Source organism: Ixodes scapularis, unplaced genomic scaffold (genome assembly GCF_016920785.2).
Source record: "Ixodes scapularis isolate PalLabHiFi unplaced genomic scaffold, ASM1692078v2 PGA_scaffold1__304_contigs__length_218370807, whole genome shotgun sequence".
Lineage (NCBI taxonomy): Eukaryota > Metazoa > Arthropoda > Arachnida > Ixodida > Ixodidae > Ixodes > Ixodes scapularis.
In genome coordinates, this window is record NW_024609846.1 from 6223718 (window position 1) to 6246186 (window position 22469).

At 43.5% G+C, this 22469-nt stretch overlaps 1 protein-coding gene across 1 annotated transcript; it reads left to right on the forward strand.

Moving 5' to 3' along the window:
* Positions 1 to 404: 404 nt before the first annotated feature.
* Positions 405 to 22115, forward strand: LOC120842062 (cilia- and flagella-associated protein 251-like). Its single transcript, XM_042290476.1, has 5 exons — positions 405 to 444; positions 4468 to 4562; positions 12607 to 12702; positions 21342 to 21567; positions 21925 to 22115. Exons 1-5 carry the CDS (start codon positions 405 to 407, stop codon positions 22113 to 22115), a joined length of 648 nt encoding a protein of 215 aa, XP_042146410.1.
* Positions 22116 to 22469: the final 354 nt, after the last annotated feature.

Sequence of the window (22469 nt, forward strand, 5' to 3'; positions counted from 1 at the left end):
TTATTGCTCAAAAAGTGGAAAGGCATGTGCATCGTAGCAATAATATTATACCAAACGAACGAAAGCACACTGCAATATTTTTTTCTAGTAGATAGAAGGTTTTTCTCCAAACCTACACATGCTGGACATCCGAGGAACAATGTAGAGAGCTTCGGAAATGTAAAGGTCATTCTTGTCTATATATATGACATCCTTTGTGTTTGATAAAAGGAGGAAAACGAAAACCAAAGAGGAAAGGTTTGTCGTAAACAAAATATATTCTGGAAATGTCATATCCGAGCAATGCTCTATTTTTATTTCGCGTTGTGTAGCGACAACCGCGTTCTTGCGATTTTTGTGCACTATAAAAGTCAAGAACGGGGACATGCTTTCTAAAAGCGCGAAAAGAGCGTCCACAAGTCACCATGAAGATTCAAGCCTTCCCAATTATTGCTGTTGTAGCAGGTAATTTCCAACAGTAACGAAATGCGTTAAAGCTGTCTGTAATAACAGCCTTGCGCTTAACAACTGATTTCGTTTCATATCAAACTTATTTTTCGCAGCACTAAAATCTAGTCTTAGAGACTGTACGACGCCACCTTGGTAGCTCCGAGGCAAATTTACTGCCTGCGGATTGCCAGTTGGGCGGCGCAAATGGTCGTAGTGTTCCCTATGTGAAGGAGGCTTATTCGGAGTTGGTGCCGTGTCACCGAGATTTTGCGTTGCACGCCAAAAACATTTATTCTTAGTCCTTCCACGGAGCGTGCCAAATATCCTCTAATTTGACGCATAAACTCCCAAAAGTTTCATTTGAAGAACGTAGGCTGACATGACCTAGCGACAGACAAGCAGTCACGAGTAATGACTTTACTGGTAACGCATGACTGGAGGAAGGATCGCAGTAACGCTCTCATTAGTTGTTTAAATGACAACCGTGTAAATTATTTTTGTAACTATTTACGGTATCGTCTATCAAATTATGTTACGCGTAACTTTTTATAATATTGTTTTCGTTATAGTTTAAACATAAAATAAATCCGGGTTCTGTTAAACTCGACAAAGATGACGAATATTATGTATTTTTTCGCGTCATCAGGCTCCCGATTTTACTAGCAAAAATATATATTTCACAAACATGATTAAGAAATATATTAAACACTATGGAGTCGCTCCGTAGCGGCTTAATCGTGATCGAAGTTCGTATTCATAGCGTATTGCTTCTAAATAACTATGACATCGAAAGTAACACAAAAGCAACAGTTATTACTCTTTGGAGCTAGCGAAAACAATATATTGTTACAATGGCAGGACGGTTCCCTACTGAAAAAAACCATTTGGCGCCCATATGAAAATAAACGGGTCCATACCGGTAACCGTTTAACCATACTGGTCACCAGTTTGTCAAAGGGGTCGCCCGTATGGCTCAAAGGGGTCCCCCGTATGAGCCATAACGGTCACCTATTTGGCAAACGGGTCGCTCGTCTGGGCAAATGGGCGACTCGTTTGGGCAAAGTTGTCGCACGTTTGCTCAAACCGGCGACCATGTTGCAAACTGCACCGGTTTAATCAAACGGCTCTCCGGAGCCCGTTTGTTATTGAACGTACAGATCGGCGGCGTGGGCACGCCTAGCGTTTCAGCCGTAGCAGCCAATGTTTTCCGGAAGGCTGGGAGCGCCGGTTCATCGATTTCAGATCGTCCGCGTAATGCAAGTAATTATATTTATATTTCAATTGCGCTGATTTTCGATTATACTGCAACTAAAACTAACACTTTTTTTTTGTTTTACGTAAACGCGCGACGTTGGTGAGCCGATATTTTTGACAGAACTTTAAAACTTTGTCCACCTTTGTTGCCTCAATTTACTTATTCAGCTCAAATCTCTCTCGCAAAAGACGCGACCGCGTGAAAGAATATACGTCTAGACTCCGTTTCACTTTAATTCAAGACGCAGCGAAGGTAGCACGCGTACACGCGGCTGCAAGAACATCGAGCATTGCGAGAGCACGCCCGCCGTTGCAGCACTCAAACTACGAGCTTGCGCTGACTACTTTCTTCGCTCGGGCGCAGGCCGAGCTTCTGGCCGCCCCGCCGCCATTTCCAAAGTTCGAGCGTGCGCGCGCGCGCGCGTTTGTTCTTCGGGACTACAAAAACGCATCTCCCTGGAATGCCTGGGGAGAGGGAGAGGGGCTGTCCCGGTGGTCCCAGCGCCTTGACCTCGCCCCTCCCTCCTCTCTTGTCACCCCTGTCACGTGACCCACAGCAGCGAGCGAGCTACACGCTGATAAGCATCGAGATCCGGAAGGGCGCGCCTTGCAGCCGCTTTTTTCTTTGTCTGCTTGTTGTCAGTTGCTGCTCGAAGTTCGCTCGTCCTACCTGCTTCAATCTGTCGCCTAACCCTGCGGTCTTATTGGGATGTCTCTCGACAACGTATTGGGTGTGCACCAAAGCTATCAGTGTTCGAAAAGACCCACGTGTATGTCGGCAACGAGCGATTCTTCAAAGTCGCAAATTCTCGCGGTTTGGTTGGGTTCGGCAAATGACAGCTTGTGCGCCGCATCGTGTTGAAACTTCCAAGGAGCCGTTCCCTCTCGTTTGTGTTTGTGTGGTTGTCCTGCTTTGACCGTGTCGACAAATATCACGGATTACATCTTTCAAGTCCGCTATTGTTATGGTAAGTGCACTGCAACCTACGTGTTGGCAACGATTGACCGTTCTTCTACGCGTATTCTTCTAGATTATCTAAAGGATTATGCAGCGCCTATTCGCGCGGCAGCCAGGAGAATAATTTCCCCCAAAGTCTACCTGTATAGTGTTCACAGATCGCTTGCACGTTTGTACTTGTCTACAGAAGAGGTAATAAACTTCGAGGAGAATTGAAAACAATCTTTTGTGTCGGTTTTCCTGTCCACTTACAAGCACCTACGCGAGTGCATTCGTTCTACGTGTTTTCTCCATGTTATAATTACGTTTATGAGTTTCGGGACGTCTTAAATATGTTTAAGATAACCAACCTCCCAGACGATACCCATTTAGGGCTAGCTCATAATTCGCCAATTCGAATGGCACGTTCAAACCTGTGGTCACGTGCCATGTCGAACGGGTACTCGTACCATACGGCACCCGTATCAAACGGGCACCTGCATCAAACGGGTACCGTTTCGAACGGGTACCGTTTCCAAACGGGTACCCGTATCCCATAATCACGTTTGATCCAAACGGATCGACAAGTTTGATTCAAACGGGCGACCAGTTTGCCACCCGTTTGAATTTCAAATGGTTTTTTTCAGTAGGGTTACAAATCTCAGCAACACCTAAGGTTTGACGAATTAAGTAGCAACGCTATTTCGTTACTCAAGTTCGGTAACGGACACAACACTCCTACCAAGCGACAGTTGCCACCGGGTCTCCAGATCCGAAGCTAAATTCGCTCGAGTAAAAGCACGCGCCCGACAGTTTGGTGCCATTGTGACTGAGAATGTTACTTTTCCTGATTCGGTCAAAAAAATAAATTTTCCGCGAAAAAAAAAACTTTTTGAGCAATATTAACGGCGAGAGATTTATTTGAAATTCTGAGCGCAAAGTCCATGAAGTCGCGGAATGGTCATTCGATAAACGACATGGTACTACGCGATTTCGATCGAAACGTGAAGGCGAAGCCGATCCACCTCTCCTCCACGCGCACGAAATACCGAGAGAGAAAACAAGTGGAAAAGAGGCGACTACCAACTAAATCGCGTCTCGCGCCCCTGAATATTGGCCTAACCAGAACAAATTAGTGTGAAAGCGTCAAAATTTTTGTGTAGCAGTGTAATAGTGTAGACTCGTGTAATATAATTTGATGTGAAATTACAAAGGATATCTATTAATTGTTACTAAAATATCATGCCTGCGATGTCACATCGGAAGCATGAGGTTTTACGAAAAAATAGCCAGAGTGCAGGATATCTGGTGTATGCTTAACATCATCATAAACCGGACACTTTGGTAGGAAAATGAAAATCGGGAAGACTGAAAATTTATTTTTGAAAAGCCTTTAATACTTTTATACTAAAATCGTGTGCGATCTTATCAGTGTCACAGTGAGAATGATATGAGTACCCTAAACCTAGTGATCGGTGTCTGATAATCTCATACACCATTTCTGTAAAAACCGTTCAGAGCCTCGTCATTCGCCAAGTCTCCGCGGAGGCTGGCATTTTGAGTCCGCAAAGATCTGCAGAGAAGTAGGTAGGGTACACGGAATATGATTTAGACAACATTTGCCTTTTTTATTTGGAGTAATATTCCACTTCGGTACCTTGGGCATTGAAGATCACATACCTCTCCTTGCAGTTAAAATCTTCTGATATCTAGGACATGATCACTTGTATTCACTCGCAAGGGTTCCGAGTTTCAGATATTTTTAGGTTTATCGAGACATATGGGGAACCTTTATTTCAAATCATATTTTTAGTTAAGTTAAAGAAACTTTTTTACATTATTTGTAGCCCTTCTGCCGGTACTAAACTGCGCTCCAGCAAAATACGATGACAAGAAAGATGACCGATCTTGTACTAAAAGGGATGAGGATGCCCGAAAAGAGGTGCGTATATCAAATTATTTTAAAAAAATGGCAACGCCCGTCTTTTTTTAAAATACTATATGGCGCATATACAGTGTCGCGTAGCGCTACTAAATGTTCAGGGCCGAGGTCGTAACCCAAGCGGTTGGAGAACAGGGGAAGAAGGAACTCCCCCTCTACGGTCTTCTCTGAACGCCCATGTCGTCTTTCACCCCTTCGGAGATTAGCCCCCAAAAAAAGTTTCCACAATGGCGTTTTCCTGTCCCTTCCGCCCTTGGCTTCGTCAGCACTGTACGAAACTAGTGAGTTAGGATCAGTGTTGTACGGAACGGCGTTCCAAGGAAGGGCGTCCCTGGAATGCGTTCCTTTTTGAAGGAAGGAAGGAACGCCGCCGTTCCATTCCGCCTCGGTGAAACTGGAACGGTAACTCGTTACATTTTTACTGGAACGAAGAAAGGAACGGCGTTCCTATTTTTTGTCCTGCGGGTAATTTTTATTTAATTCCTAAAATGTCAATTCTAGAAATATAAAAAAACAATCTCGTTAACTTTTTGGTTACTCATCTTAAGATTTTTTTAGTGAGGTCCTCGTTTGGTAACCGTAGGGTGCGGGAGAGCTAGTGGACATTGATCCTTTTTTGAGTGCCCCAGACTGCGGTTCAAAAAGCAAAAAATTTAGTCGAAGGAAAAGACGTAGAAAGACGGACGTTTGAAACCAGGCTACTCTCTTTGCTTCCGCAAATCCTCATACACCCAGAAAGCTAAGGTTGACTACAGCCATTACAGAGCTTCCACGAAGTGACCAACAGTTACAACAAAAAAACAGGTTACCAGACATCGAACGCACCTTTGTATCCCGAACATTGGTCACTCAAAAGATACACAAAAATTAAACTTTATTCATTCTCCCTTTATCACCCACCTTCAAATTGAACAACGAATCGAGTATTCACGAGGGACTTGTCGTTTTGAAGACGGACTTTCAAAAAGTCGTACAATCTCCTTCACTTGCTTGTCTTCCGGACAGCAACATGGAGAAGCAACTGTTGTTACGTTCGAACGAGGTACTTTGTTAGATTGAAACGTTTAAGGCTGCTGTTAAACGTCCGTGCCATGTGGGGTAACAGTAAATTTGACTCGTCTGAATCCTCCATTACAAACATGAATATAGTTAAAAGCTATGATTTGTAAACTTGAGTACATAAACAAATTAAACCCTGCTTCCGCATTTTTCTTCTCCTGGTGAAATTTTTTCACGGCATTCAAAATCATATGTCGCCATTTTAAAAGATAGATAAAGAACAAAACTTTGCTTAGTCAAACCAAATATGGTAATCATCAAAATACAAATGTAACGTATATGTAATGATACGTTTCATCTTTTTAGCTGTAACGACAACATAGTTCCTTTTTCACATATGAAACTCGTAACGGAAACGCGTTCCAAAAGTCAGATGAAACGGGGAACGATCCTTTGTTCGTATTTTTTAGGAAGGTGCGCAACACTGGTTAGAATATACGGAACGATATCCTTATAAAAGCCTTGTGTTTTTTACAAATATATAATTTATTTAAATTATTAATATATGGCTCATTTAGATTCTAGCTGAGTACGCAATGGAATAGTCTGTAGCGTTCGCCATTTCTCTGCCATCCCGAGGAGCTGCCGTCCGCGTGTTCGTCGTGTCGCCCCTCGCACCGCGTCCCTCGGCTCGGTGTCTCAAGGTCCGGATAACTTCTTGGTTGAGAGGAACGCGGCCGCCGCAATGGCTGTGGGTCTTGCCGCTACAGTTTATTTTGTTTTATTTCTTTGAAAGACAGTAACATTTCGGTTTGAAACTGAAAAACCTATATTTTAACATTTTCTTCTAAATATAGCGAGGAAACGTTATTGGTGTACAGGACACATCTTATCAATTTCCGTAGGGAATTAATCGGGAGACCAATTAGCTGTATAGGGAGCGTGCAACCAGACAGTTGAACGAAAGTGTGGATAATAGAAGAAGGATTTGGCATAAGCATCGTACGTAGCAGCCGACCATAATTTCTAATCAATGTCATCTTATTTGAACCCATCACTGTGTAAGAGTTTAGGACTACAATCGGCGCTAACATTTTAACACAAAATGCATTTATGGGCTGGATTTTATGGGAAAAGTGTCATGACCGATCGTGACGAAAAAGCGCTTCTGGTAAGCCAAGGTAACATAAAGCATGCACAGCAAGTAACAGGCAATGCATCAACATCCAAAGCACGTAGAAGACATACTTAGCGGTAATATTTTAAACAATAATGGTCACTCTCAAATCTGTATATCAAATAAAAGGGACCGTCGAATCTTTAAAGGATTTTAGGATTTGGCCCCACAACGTCACACATAGCAATTCAAACGATAGAAGAACTTAGAACAGGCAAGACGTCAAAGAAACAAAAAATACAAGTAGAAATACCTGTCATAAAATCTCACGCAGATTGTGAAACATAAATCACGTCACTAGGAGTACGGGGACTGCAGATAACTACTCAGGAGAAGAAAAAAATTAAAGGAGTCGCTTATGTGCCCTACTTAGCTTACTCCTTGATATCAGTGAAAAAACAGAGTCATTTATTTGTTAATAAAATCAGGTACATAGCATAACGGGTATGTTTTCCGAATTCAGTGTACACAATAGGTGTTTGAAAACGACTAGATAATCTCAAATTACACTGAAAATTTCTTCACATTTTTGGCGCAAAGGCTACTCCAGTTATATGTGAGGACAGCAGTCTCTGAGCAAGACAGATAACGTTTAAGAACAAAGAGTATTAAATATGTTTCTTTCTTCAGGCAGTATGACCACAAGCGGCACTATCAGTAAGCAAAATAATCGCTGCCAGCAAGATTCACCAAAGTGCTGAGCGGGAATCGCACCCCTGACCATGCTATCCTAGGTTCGATGTCTTCGCTCGGCGCCATAGGAAAAATGGAAAAAAAAGCGCATGCAGCTGGACTAAAGGTTGAAATCCGATGGTCGGTTTAGAGCGATCCAGAAGCGTTGCATTATCGCGCATTTTGAGCTAATAATTCTAGCCCGTATTTGCATGCGCAATGATACAGTAACGGAAATGCGCCCCCCAAACCGCTGCAGATCCACCAGAGGAATTCCCCATAACTATGACTCGCGGCAGAAGGTAGCCTGCGGTACCACGCGACTGTCCGTGGCGGGAGATACGTAGTTCAGGATATTTAGTATAGCGTACTTGGTCCACAGACAGCCGTCGGTGACGAGTGATACATAGTCCAGCATACTTGGCCCGCAGGTGACCGTCGTCGGCGAGCCATATTTAGCTCAGCATACTTAGTTCACACGCGAACGTCGGCGGCGAGTCATACTTAGTCTATGGGGAATTATGGTAGACCGTTTCCTTAGCCCGCTAAGCACCCGGATAGCGCTCCGTAATCCGCCACAAGACCTTGAACTATGCAGTAATGCTGGCGGCGCGCAAGCGCAGCTGCGGCGTTTTCTTCGTGGATACCGTAGCGGAGGAGAAAAACGGTCTACTACAACTCCCTCATTATACAAAGTCAGCAAACGACCGTCGGTGGCCAGTCATATTCACATTAGCATACTTAGTTTATCACACTTTGTCCGCAGGCGACCGACAGCGGCGAGTCATACTTAGTTCAGAAAGCTTAGTTCGGATGCGACCGTCTCTGGCGAGTCATACTTAGTCTATTATACTTAGTCGGCAAGGAGCCGTTGGTGACGAGTCATACTTTGTTCAGCATACTTAGTTCACATGCGACCGTCGCCGGTGAGCCGTGCTTAGTTCGGATACGACCGTCTCTGGCGAGTCATACTTAGTCTATTATACTTAGTCGGCAAGGAGCCGTTGGTGACGAGTCATACTTTGTTCAGCATACTTAGTTCACATGCGACCGTCGCCGGTGAGCCGTGCTTAGTTCGGATGCGACCGTCTCTGGCGAGTCATACTTAGTCTATTATACTTAGTCGGCAAGGAGCCGTTGGTGACGAGTCATACTTTGTTCAGCATACTTAGTTCACATGCGACCGTCGCCGGTGAGCCGTGCTTAGTTCGGATGCGACCGTCTCTGGCGAGTCATACTTAGTCTATTATACTTAGTCGGCAAGGAGCCGTTGGTGACGAGTCATACTTTGTTCAGCATACTTAGTTCACATGCGACCGTCGCCGGTGAGCCGTGCTTAGTTCGGATGCGACCGTCTCTGGCGAGTCATACTTAGTCTATTATACTTAGTCGGCAAGGAGCCGTTGGTGACGAGTCATACTTTGTTCAGCATACTTAGTTCACATGCGACCGTCGCCGGTGAGCCGTGCTTAGTTCGGATGCGACCGTCTCTGGCGAGTCATACTTAGTCTATTATACTTAGTCGGCAAGGAGCCGTTGGTGACGAGTCATACTTTGTTCAGCATACTTAGTTCACATGCGACCGTCGCCGGTGAGCCGTGCTTAGTTCGGATGCGACCGTCTCTGGCGAGTCATACTTAGTCTATTATACTTAGTCGGCAAGGAGCCGTTGGTGACGAGTCATACTTTGTTCAGCATACTTAGTTCACATGCGACCGTCGCCGGTGAGCCGTGCTTAGTTCGGATGCGACCGTCTCTGGCGAGTCATACTTAGTCTATTATACTTAGTCGGCAAGGAGCCGTTGGTGACGAGTCATACTTTGTTCAGCATACTTAGTTCACATGCGACCGTCGCCGGTGAGCCGTGCTTAGTTCGGATGCGACCGTCTCTGGCGAGTCATACTTAGTCTATTATACTTAGTCGGCAAGGAGCCGTTGGTGACGAGTCATACTTTGTTCAGCATACTTAGTTCACATGCGACCGTCGCCGGTGAGCCGTGCTTAGTTCGGATGCGACCGTCTCTGGCGAGTCATACTTAGTCTATTATACTTAGTCGGCAAGGAGCCGTTGGTGACGAGTCATACTTTGTTCAGCATACTTAGTTCACATGCGACCGTCGCCGGTGAGCCGTGCTTAGTTCGGATGCGACCGTCTCTGGCGAGTCATACTTAGTCTATTATACTTAGTCGGCAAGGAGCCGTTGGTGACGAGTCATACTTTGTTCAGCATACTTAGTTCACATGCGACCGTCGCCGGTGAGCCGTGCTTAGTTCGGATGCGACCGTCTCTGGCGAGTCATACTTAGTCTATTATACTTAGTCGGCAAGGAGCCGTTGGTGACGAGTCATACTTTGTTCAGCATACTTAGTTCACATGCGACCGTCGCCGGTGAGCCGTACTTAGTCCAGCACGCTTATTCCGGAGCCAACCGTCGGCAATCGCGGCTGGCCTCCGAATGACGAAGTGTAGCTCCCCGCGGACTCACGACATCACAGGGTGGATCATAACGTACCAGTGACAGCTCAGCGTGCATACGATGTCACAACTATAGACAGCAGTCAACACATAGGGAAAGGGCGCAATAAACCTCTTCCCCTCGCAGTTACCCCAGTCACCAGTCCTTGCCATTTACGATGACTAAAAATTTAAGGACTTACGCGTATCAACAAAAAGGAAGAGAACCCATGTAAATCGTCACAATAACGCGTGTCCCCGGCACACTCCACTCCTGAATTATTTTAAACTTCTCTCGATCATACTACTAAACTCGGAAAATAAGGGTGTCTTATGTGTACAGTACATATGAAGCGGCCTAAAGCTCCCCGTAACCAAGCGTAGCAAACCATACGCAGAAATAGAAATAATGAATGCACGAAGTATTCTGTGGTCCCCGGGTTTACCAAAAAAAGAAATCAAAACAGGTTTCTTTTTTTTTTCGACCGAGATCTTGAAATTGAGTATACATATCATCTTTATGGGCTGGCGAGAACAGCAGCGATCACCTTAATCCCGGCACTTTTACACAAACCGCCAGCGAGTGAAGGACAATCTGATAAAAAGAGAAGCAAGAAAGACATGTTGTTTCTACCGATTACTGGCAGTGGCGAATGTCGTCTTGTAGTGATTTCCGGGCCCTCGAACACACAAGCGTCTCGTAGTGGCGTATACTCTAGCGCAGATATAGAAACATTAGGCAGTCCCGTGTTAATCCACAGTACCGTTAAAATGAAACCTGCGACACGTCAGGGCGAAGTCCTTGGGAATCGATGGCACATTCACATTTGACGGTGAAGTCTCTTGGCCCGGTTCTCACGAGCACGCACCTCACTCCTCGACCGGCGAGGAACGGCGAGACGCGTCAGCGTCGCCGCCAGCGCATATGTCACCGTCCCACAACAAGCGTGACGCTAGCATGCGGCGACGCCAAAACTCACGCGTCTACCGCTTTGTGCCCTACACTCTTGTCAAGCTTCAGCGCGTTTTCCGCTTTTTGCGACTCGGGTATCCATTAATGATGAGGGAACGCCCCGTCTTGTAGGTGATATTGAATGGATACCTACTGCTGAACCCCTTTAATGAGGCGGCGATTGCGCCATCCTGTCGAAGCGTTTAATTTCAACAGTTAACTTAGATTATGTTTAGAATTATTTGAGAGTGACGAAGAATTATTTGTCGCGACGTAACAGCAAGTCTGGCCGTCTAGCGGGCACTACCCGGGAATGATACACAAATCTTTGTTCCACAAACACTTAAATATGGAGAAGATTGTCAAAGCTGTGGCGTAGATCAGTAACCTGGAACGCGGCCGTTCAGATGCAGGGGTCCCAATATACAGTCCCGCAGGCGGCGATTGATTTTTTAAAGTTGTTGGCAGTATTGACGGCGGACGCCGGACGCACTACGCCCCACGCAGACGCCCTACGGCCTACGCCCTACGCTTTACGCCCTACGCTCTACGCCCTACGCCCTACAAAACCGTCAACAGACGTCATTTCCAGTGGTTGGAGGAGCCCATACCAGCTATCGCCGCAAAAACATGGCGGTGTGTTGCCGCCGTTGTTACTTACAGCTGCCCGACACAGGATTGAATTCGAGCTCTGAGCAACTTGAGCGGATCGAATGACATGAGAACACACAAACAAAGCAAGGCTGGACATGGACACGTTTTAGGGCGCAGCTCTTAGGCGCCCGTTTCCGGCTTGAGCGGCGTCGGCTTCGCCGTCGGCGTAACCAAGGCCACCCCAAGGTCACGTGACCCCCCAAGGCGATCCCCCCGTGACCCCCAAGGTCACGTTACCACTCAAGGTCACCCCAAGGTCACGTGATCCCCAGGTCACGTGACCCCCTCCTCGGGGTCACGTGACCCTTCCCCCCCCCAAAGTCACGTGACATCCCCCCCCCCCCCGACGTCACGTGACCCCCTCCCCCCGAGGTCAGGTGACCCCCCGGAGCATATTAAAGAATGAGGAGAGGAGGAAAAGGAGGAGGAGGCGTCTACCCTCCCCTCAGTACCCTTCCCTCCTCCTCCTCAAGAGCTGCGCTCCAATTCGGCGTTACAGGGAGCTGTAAACGGCTTTCACTTTTTTTAATGGCAGCGTGGCACACTATTGCCCCGAAGCAAAATCAAGACACACCCCCGCAGGGAGGCGCAGACACGTCCAAGACGCTGCGGGTACAATACAAAAGGGGGGAGTGGACAATGCTTTACTATGCGACGTGACGTAAACCTTTCGTTTGTGGTTCTGCTGACCAGGTGCCAATTGGAGTAGCGAGACCCCTTTAGGTGTCGCACCCTCGCACAAGGTCAGGCGACGGCAATGCTCGCTGCTAGATTTAGAGGAAGAATTTAATTGATGTATATCTGTAGTGACTCTAATATTCCTGCTAATTATAGCGGGTACACTAAACTGAATTTCCATCGTTGAATTTAGTGCAGAAACTGAATGAAAGTATAGGGATGTAACGTCAGGTGACATGATGTCCTTTTCCCCACTAAGTTCAACGGGGAAATGCAAGGACGGGCTGGCGGACAGATGGCGGACAACATTTTGAAACATAGGGGCTACGTTAGAAACTATTCCATGCTTTAATATTTCCGAAGTAGTTTTCACGCTGCTATTCGAGCGAGAAATGCATTCGCAGACGAACCCTTCTTACGTTTCGACAATATTTTATTTTTATTTTCTCTCTTACAGAAAGGACCTGTTGAAGGCTGCAATTATTTTTGCAAACCATACGAAGACCTAGACTTCTACGAAGAGAAGCACTATCCAGATGGTGTGCTGTGCATGGTGAGTTTTAGGGAACGTTTGTATACTGCTCTGAACACGTATAAATCTCATTCTATTAGTAGGTTGCCTGAAATAAACGAGAACAAAAACTTCCCCTCCCCCATATGCACCGATTAATCGGTGTAGATTATAAAGTTAGAGGAAATATTGCATATCAAGTACCCATGAATTTTAAGCTTAAAGGAGCCGTGCCACAATTTTTGGACTTCGGTAGAATAATCTGGGAGTTGGTCTCTGACGCGTCCAGAGTGAAGAACTGCAAAACAATTTTACCTGCGCGCGTCAGATATTTTTGTTTATAGTCAAAGACTCCAGTTTTGGATGCTTCCCAACCGCTCTCCGCTCCCCCCCCCCCCCCCTTTCCCCCGTCTTCCGAGTCACGTGCGCAGCGATCTGGAGGCGGGTGCACCGGGGAGAAATATTCTCTGGTTGAATTATCTCTTCAGAGGCTTCAGCGCGCGCTGCCGCTCCGACTTCTCTGACCGCAGAATCGCAACACGAGCGCAGAGAGGGGTTACACGATTACAAGTAACCGAGTTTCGTAACATTCATCAGTAATTTTTTTGTCACCTGATACCAAATTTGAACGCAGAAGCTCCTGCCAATGATGACGCTTAGAAGCGTGTCATAGTAAGTTCAGTGACCTCATCACTATGTCGGCAGCGAGTCCTACGTGAGTGCGCCAATAGAAGGTCGCCAAGAAAGTGACTAGGTGCCAAAAACAACTGCGTGTCTGGACTACTCCTGATCGCGGCGATTTTTCTGCTTTCACTTTCGAAACCAAATGAGACAGGTGGGAAAAAAATGTACTTCTGAACATATCAATGTTTGTTGTCCCTTATTCAAATCCTTAAATGAACTCAGCAGTTGGACTTTCCGTCAATATTGCTGACCTAACCCAGATTGCTTATCCTAACCCATCTAAACCTTATCTGAAAAGGTAGTTAACACATTTTACTCATTTATCATGTATTGTGAATACTATCTCTCCATCTAATGTTGGACTGGCCAATCCTACGTGCACAAATGGGATTAAAGTGGATTGCACGACATCCTTTAAAACAATCAGTACAGTATTTAAAAAAAATGGAAGACGTTTACAATCCCCCGTAACGCCGAATTAGAGCGCAGCTTTTGAGGGGGGAGGAGTGGAAGGAGGAGGATGAGAGGAGGGTATGCCCCTCCTCCTCGTCCGTACCCTCCCCTCCTTCTCTCCTGCTCGCCTCCCATTTAGGGGAATATTTTCCGTAAATTTGGTGTAGTTTTTCAAGCTATATTTAGCCGGAAAATTTACCCATAATACGCCGCGCGGTTACGCTGACGCCGACAGCGACGCCGTCGCCGTTCAAGCCTGGAACGGGCGCCTAATCGGGATCAGCAAACGTACCGCCTTAAAGCTGAGCGAATTTACATTAATGAGAACCTGACGAAGCTTCAAAGATGGCGTTTCTGGGCCGCAAAAGATTGTGCAAAGGAACAGGGCTACAATTATGCATAAATGAAGAACGGCAAAAATTCTGGTCGGACAAAGGAAGGTGAAGGCGGCAATACGTATTGAAAGCGAAAGTGACTTAAACAAAATTCAATGAAATGGCCACATGTATCTCATTTAAAGTCTGGAACAGATACGCCAAAAAGGTTACAGCTGAGAGGGTATAGGAAACAAAGAGCAGATTCTACACATCATTCAAATTAATGTTAGGAGCCTAAAAAACACTGGGGTGAACTAGATGTCTACCTGCTGAACCTGTTAGATGGTGATATAATAATATTGACTGAAATAAATATCGAAGCTGAAGAGCCTTTGCCTTTTCACATAGCTGGTTTTCATTCAATATTAGTACGTATAGAAAGCAGAAAGGGGGTGGTATTCTAGTGTACATTAAAAATAGTTGGCTATCCGACCGTATTGAGGCATCGTTAAATCACGCAGACGTTCTTGGGATCACTCTACAAAGGGCTGAGTTCTCCTTTACTATATATGCTGTTTATAGACCACCCAACTGAAATCTAAATTTATTCTATGACGAATTTGTAACGCTACTCAATAGATTTAATAATAACGAGCACATCGTACTAGTAGGAGACTTTAACATCGATGTCATGTGCCAACACAAATGTGGAGTAAACGAATATCTGGACATATCATGCAGCTATTGGCTTCAAAGTTCAATTAATAATTGTACAAGAAAGGAGTACGTGGGTAACAAATTGTCAAGGTCGTGCTATGATCATGTTATTGTACGTTCGTGTAATTTATATTTCAGAGCAGGAGTAATAAAACAAAAAAGTGGCAGACCAGTATTTCATCGCGCTAAGGATTATGGGTGAGGATCCTACAATCAAAACAAACAAACAAGTACATAAACAGGTTCTAGACAACAGTAAAATAAATGATAAGGCGAAACGGTTCAACTGGAAGTCTATGTTGCATCTTGATCACATAGGGGACAGGTTGTTACATAAATGTTCTAGGTTGGTAGCAAAGCTTCTTCATGCAAAAGTGACTATCTTACATTAATAGTTGTGCCGGGCCCACAAACCCTTTTTGACATTGCTAATTATTCTTTTAATGTGTGCAAATGGATTCTTTGTGGTGTTATTGAGACCAATTCGTGTCCCACGACTGAAGAAATGTTCGCGCATATCATGGAGGGACAAAATGCTATAAAAACCCAACTTGTGACTCTCCGAAAACAACAAAGTTGGACAGACTCCAAGGTCGATGAATTGCATACAAAGTTGTCCGATGTTGACAAGTTACTGCAGGAACTTAGGGTGGAAACAGAAAAAATCGAGGTGCTTGAAAAAAACATTTTAACCCTTGAGGATGCGCTTAGTTCCCAAAACCGTAAAATCGCCGATCTTGAAGATCGAGGCAGTCGTTCCAATCTTCTTGTGTATAGAATCCCGGAAACAGACGCAGAAACCGAAATGCAATTAAGGAGCAAAGTAATATCTGAAGTCTTTCAGCAAAGGCTTGGAGTGAAATGCGCTTCGATCGCCAGAATACATCGACTCGAAAAAAGTAGTGGCCGAGGACCGGTTGTTTTGTTTTTTCGGGATTATAGTGGAAAAACCAGCTGTACTTCACAATGCAAAAAGTTAAAGGGAATGACTATCTACATAAGGAATGACTATTCACAATACACTCTGTCAAAACAAAGATTTTTCTGGGAAAGTGCAAAAGCCGATAAGATAGCAGGGAAAAAGGTATCTCTTTCTAACGACAAACTGCGAGTCAATGATGACTGGTATGTTTGAGACATATAAAGAACGCGCGTGTCAAACTTCCAGCTCTATCACTGCCAAATCCACCGAATTGACAACCAGACAACCCATGTGCTAAACAACTTTGTGTGTTAATCTTAAATGCTCGAAGCATTGTGAAGAAAGTTGAACAGCTTGAGTCACTGTTGTTAACCCACGATTCCCATATTACTGTGATTTCTGAGACATGGCTTTCTGACCACATTGGTGATGATGGCATCATTCATGTATCTCATGAAATATTTAGGAGAGACCGTCCATCACGTGGAGGGAGTCTAGCTGTCGTGTTCAAAGAAAATATCGATGTCGCGCTTTTGGACCAAATAGATGAACATGAAAGCTTGTGTTTGAAAGTTACCATATGGGGTAATATGTTTATATTGTATGCTGTATACAGACCTCCGAATTCTCCTCCTGAATTTCTCCATAAATTGTACAGCCAGTTATCTTCTCACCGCAACAATAACAAAATAATTGTTGGTGACTTTAACCTACCCAGTATTGATTGAATGAAACTGTCACCTGGCTGCTGTGAAAAGACTTACATTTGACATTATTTTTGACACCATGTTTGCTTTCGACCTCTTGCAAGTTGTCAATGAGGTAGCACATGAATACGGACGTAGTGGTTCTATTCTGGACCTAGTTTTTATTAGTCGAAGTATTACAGAATACACTGTTTCCGTTGAGAAGGGTATTTCTGACCACAAACTTGTTCACTTTCGTTGCTGATTACCCATCCAGTCAACCAGCAAAGAAGCTAAAGTTAAGATTATCCAAGATTTTTCTCGTTCTGATGATAATTCTATTATCATTCATTTAGAAGACATATTAGGCAACTTTATTGATTCTGATGTTAATATTCTCTGGAATAAGTTTAAACGAGCATGTAATTACTGCGTTGATACATTTCTTCCCAATGTACGTAGAATCGAGAGGTTCAGAAAAAATGAAAAACCGCAATAAAGCTCAAATTTTTGAACTTTAAAATGAATTACGGACGAGTGTACAACAGGCGAGACAACGTTACTTTTCATTCACTCTCCCTGACTTCATTAAAAACGATCCAGATAAATTTTGGAGCTACCTTGGCAACAAACAAAAGTCAATTGATAAGATTAAAGTAAATGACGTTTTGATTTCTGATCATGGTGAAAACGCTGAGCAGTTTAATAAGTACTTTCAGTCGGTCTTTTCTGCCCCTGACATGCCTGAGTATGACGACGCCTCTTCTTTTTTTACTGCTGACTTTATATCTTATCAAGGCGTACTTTCATTGTTGTTAAACCTAAAAGTAAAAAAGTCGTGCGGCCCAGATGGCATACCGAATTCATGTTTGCGCCGCTACGCAGAAATAATGGCGAAGTTTTTGACTATAATCTTTCGTGCTTCTTCTTCCTCGGGTGTGTTGCCAAAAGACTGGCTTACAGCTCGTCTAATACTAGTTTTCAAGAAAGGAGACCCGTTGTCACGAAGTAACTACCGACCTATCTTTTTAACGAGCGCAAGTTGTAAATTCTTAGAGCACATCATTAGTGACGTTATTAGAGAACATTTATATGAAAATAATTTACTGACACCGTTTCAACACGGATTTAAAAAAAGGACTTTTAAAACACTACACAATTACTGACTACCATTCATGAGTTTGCATAAATACTGGATAAGGCAGGCCAAGTTGATGGTATCATTTTAGACTTCAGTAAAGCTTTTGACAGGGTTACCCACAGCAAACTAATATCAAAACTTTATACTCTAGGTCTTTCTTCGCCAATCGTCAACTGGGTTCCCTCATGCTTATTACATCGCAAACAATTTGTCGACGTAGGGGGTTGTTGTTCGGAAAAGCTGGATTAAACGTCGGGGGTACCACAGGGCAGCGTATTGTAGCCATTATTGTTTTTAATATATGTAAATGATATTGTTAACGCAGTTAATCCTTCGGTAAGTATAAGGTTACTCGCGAATGACTGTGTGTTATTTAAAAATATAGCTTAATCATCTGATCAATGCATGCTTAACTGAGGTCTAGTTGCAATACAAGATTGGCGTGACCTTTGGGATATGAGGTTAAATCTGGACGAAACCGTTTTTTTTACGTATTACAAATTAAAGAAATCCGCTTTTGTTTTCTTATTCAATTAAGGACTCCCTCATTTCTGAAGTTGACCAATTTAAATACCTTGGCGTCACCATCGATAAAACCCTGAGTTGGTCTGTTCACGTGAATAATGTTTCCTCGGGAGCCTTCCGCAAGCTTGTACGGCGTAAACACAAGAACGCCCTCGATTGAAATAACGTATGCAGGTATCATAAGCTCTATAGGAAGGTTACAGTTTTCGTCGAGTACTCGGGACGACAAAATTAATTCCAAATTACTGAAAAACACTAAATTACACTCAGCTCGTTGTTTGTTAATTATCTTCCAACAATCTTTGTCTTCCGGCGAGCTTCCCACAGATTGGAAAATTGGCAGAGTGGTCCCCATACACAAATCGGGGGATCGAACTTCACCATCAAATTATCCTCCTATATCTCTAATTAGTGTCCCCTGCAAGCTACTTGAGCACATAATATATTCAAATGTCACGAAGCATTTCGAAAATAACCTCATCCTCTTTCCAAACCAACACGGGTTCAGACAATCATATTCTTGCAAAACGCAACTTGTACAACTTGTTCATGAAATACACAGTAACATCGATAATAACATACAGACAGACGCCATATTCATTGATTTTTCTAAAGCATTCGATAAGGTATCCCACAGGTTACTCATGCTCAAGATAAACAAACTTCACATTCATCCACTCGTAACATCATGGAGAGGACAATTTTTAACCAATCGTACTCAGCATACTGTGATTAAAAACCAGTCGTCAGCTTATTCTCCTGTGTCATTCGGAGTCCCCCGGGGCAGTGTTCTCGGACCTCTGCTTTTTTTAACATTTGTAAATGACCTACCAGATCGCTTAACATCCTGTATTCGACTTTTTGCTGATGACTGCGTAATTTACCGATCTGTATCTAACCTGAACAATAACATAACCTTACAAGCTGACCTCAACCTAATAGCCGACTGGTGTAAACAGTGGAAAATGACAATTAACATTTCTAAAGGAAATCTCGTTTCCTTCACGCGAGCTCGTAGTGCTCTCTCTTTCACTTACACCATGTGCAGCCAGGTAATTACCAAGTGTCCATCGTACAAATATCTGGGTGTTCACTTATCTGACGATCTCTCATGGAACACGCATATAACACACGTCCTGTCTAATGCTAACCGCTCTCTTGGCTACCTTCGACGGAATCTGAAACTAGCACCATCATCAGTTAAACAACTAGCCTACACTACACTCGTAAGATCGCAACTTGAATACGCGTCATCCATCTGGTCCCCTTGGCAACATTCATTGATAACAAACATAGAGGCACTTCAAAATCGCGCAATCAGATTCATTTTTTCAGATTACTCACGAGACACCAGCAGCACATCTTTACGAATAAATGCTAACCTTGATCCCCTCTCAACCAGAAGGAAATCATCACTCCTGTCTCTTTTTCACAAGATTTACTATCATAACCATGACATCAGAACTTCACTATTATCCCCAGCAACTTGCATATTTCCTCACATTGATAACGTCTGTAAAGTTCGTCCAATTTTCGCCTCGTCAGTTTCGTTTCTTAACTCCACCTTGCCATTCTCAATAACGGACCGGAATAGCCTGCCTAACAGTATCGTGACCCAGACAGATTATAATACATTCATATCCCAACTGACCATCCATCTGCATTTGCACTAATAGCAAAGTCCAGTCGTGTTTATAGAAACGCTTCATTTGGTTATTTTTCTGTTTCATCAGCTGTTTTTCCCTAAAAATGTTTTAAGTGTTTTTTTCTTTCCTGTTTTTGCTGCTTTATATAACAATGTTTTCCAGCGTGTAACCCACTTTTTTGTTTCTTCCTTTATATAATGTTTCTTCAGCAGTTACTCCCACCTTGTGTAATGCCAGCAATGGCCTTCAAGGTTTAATAAATGATAACGATGATGATGAAACATTAAATTGTTAGCCTACACTTCTCTCATTCGGCCCAAACTCGAATATTGTTCTATAGTATGAAATCCATCTACAAAAAAACATTCCGACATTCTAGAAAAAGTTCGAAAACGCGCTGTTCGCTTTGTTTATGGTAAATTCAAACGCACCGATTCCCCAATTACCCTCCAACACCGGCATAAGGTTGCCCGTTTAAAGCTTTTACACCAACTTGTCAATTCTAACGGTTCTCTAAATTCCTGTTCTTACGTTAGTTAACTTTAAACTAGGCAAACAAGACACTATCACCGCTACTCTTTAACACCCTCTTTCGCACGTACAAATGCATTTAAGTTTTCGTATTTCCCGAGAACAATAAACGACTGGCATTCATTGCCCCTGAAACTGTTTTCATCACCTGATTTCGCATCATCATTGGAATCCTTTTATCTATCCCAGTGTCACTCGCTGCTTTAAAGTTTCATTGTAGTCTTTTTGTCAATGTATAGTTTGATGAAGCTTTCAGCTCCGTAGTTTCACTGTTATCTTTGTAAATGTACATTTTGATGGGTCATCGTTATAACTTTGTGATTTAAGAGATTTTGATATATGTATATTTTGTGTATCTTGTATTTCTGTGCAGCAGTTTTTCCAGCATTGTTTTTCTTGTTTCTGTGAAGCCATTGTTTTTTGTAGCGTTATTTATGTTTTCCACCCACCCTGCTTGGACCTCTAAAGGTCCGCTGTATGTACTAAATAGTTAGGGAACATTCTCTGTCTTTGAGAAATACGCCATCGGGTCACCTGTCAGTTCATTCCAATAGGTGAGGTTGTATAGCTCTGTTAATACACAGTGAACTATTGGCAAGACATCCCAGAAAATTTATGAAATTCATGAGGCATATCACATTCGTCTACACGGTCCTGTCGTTCGTGTTAGTGCATGGTCAGCTGCGATCTGTAATGAAGAGTTCGACTTTAAAGTTAAGAATGGGAACGTATGTATGAAAGTTAAGGTTTATTTCCTACAATTTTTTAATCAGATATTCTGCGGAAGTTTGTTCTTTTTAATTTTATTTTTATTTTCTCCAACGGTTAACTGTAGAAGTGTACTGCTGTTAATGAGTCGTTTATTTTTCGGACTTCATTGCATTTATGCATTGAAGAAGAAAACGAAAACGAAGACGTGAGTCAGCGCTGTGTCTGTGCCTTTTCTGGTTTTGTCCCGTGTCTTTTTTGCGTTTTTTTTTCCTGTTACAAATATGCGCCGACTAGTGCAACTTCAAACTTTATTACAACAATACGTGTTCTATTTTACCCTGTTTTTAGTACAGCAATACGCTGGTAAGCAAGTGCAAGAATAAAAAATGCCACTATCCAGAGAAGGACATGGAGCAGAACAAGCCGAAAAAAAATGAGACAGAAAAAGGGCAAAATGATGAAGGAAGCAAGCAAGATAAAGATGAAGGAAAAGACAATGAGAAAGGTGGGACAGGGGAAGTGAGTACTGAAGGAAGCGAGCAAGGGAAAGAAAACACGACAGAAAAGGAAGTGAGTACTGAAGGAAGCGAGCAAGGGAAAGAAAACACGACAGAAAAGGAAGTGAGTACTGAAGGAAGCGAGCAAGGGAAAGAAAACACGACAGAAAAGGAAGTGAGTACTGAAGAAAGCGAGCAAGGGAAAGAAAACACGACAGAAAAGGAAGTGAGTACTGAAGGAAGCGAGCAAGGGAAAGAAAACACGACAGAAAAGGAAGTGAGTACTGAAGGAAGCGAGCAAGGGAAAGAAAACACGACAGAAAATGAAGTGAGCACTGAAGGAAGCGAGCAAGGGAAAGAAAACACGACAGAAAATGAAGTGAGCACTGAAGGAAGCGAGCAAGGGAAAGAAAACACGACAAAAAATGACCAAGATACAGAGAAAGAGGAAAAAAAGGAAGAGGACAAGAAAGAGGAGGAGAAGAAGGAAGAGGAGAAAAAGGAGGAGAAAGAGGAAAAGAAGGAAGAGGAAAAGGACAAGGAGAAAAAAAAGGAGGAGAAAGAGGAAGAGAAGAAAGAGGGAGAGTTGTCACAAGACGCTGAGGACACGGCGAAAACAAAATAAGGCACTAACCAACAAGATCCACACGAGAACGCGGGCATGAAACACGTTTCTTTTTTTTTATTTCAGGTATGTTGTTTCAATAAACAAGGCACGGCGTGTCTGTCACATCTGTTTTACGAGGAATTGCATTACGAGAGTTTTTTTAGTGAGATTTGCTTTTTAATATAATAGATTCTTTGTTGATTTTTGTTTAAAAAATTCGCATAATGTTTCAAATTCAAATTCGCTTATTTTGCAACAAACAGTACATTTGTGACAGGGGCGCTGGAAAAAAAGCTTCAGGCCTCCAGCTCTACGAGTCCCAGCGCCCCAGTACAAGGTAAGAGCGGTACTGGCACACAATGACCAAAATAA

Coding starts and splice junctions, on each gene's coding strand:
- LOC120842062 (XM_042290476.1), top strand. CDS start 405: ATGAAGATTCAAGCCTTCCCAATTATTGCTGTTGTAGCAG. Junction 4,563..12,606: donor ATGAGGATGCCCGAAAAGAG/GTGCGTATATCA, acceptor TCTCTCTTACAG/AAAGGACCTGTTGAAGGCTG. Junction 21,568..21,924: donor CACGACAGAAAAGGAAGTGA/GTACTGAAGGAA, acceptor AAAATGACCAAG/ATACAGAGAAAGAGGAAAAA.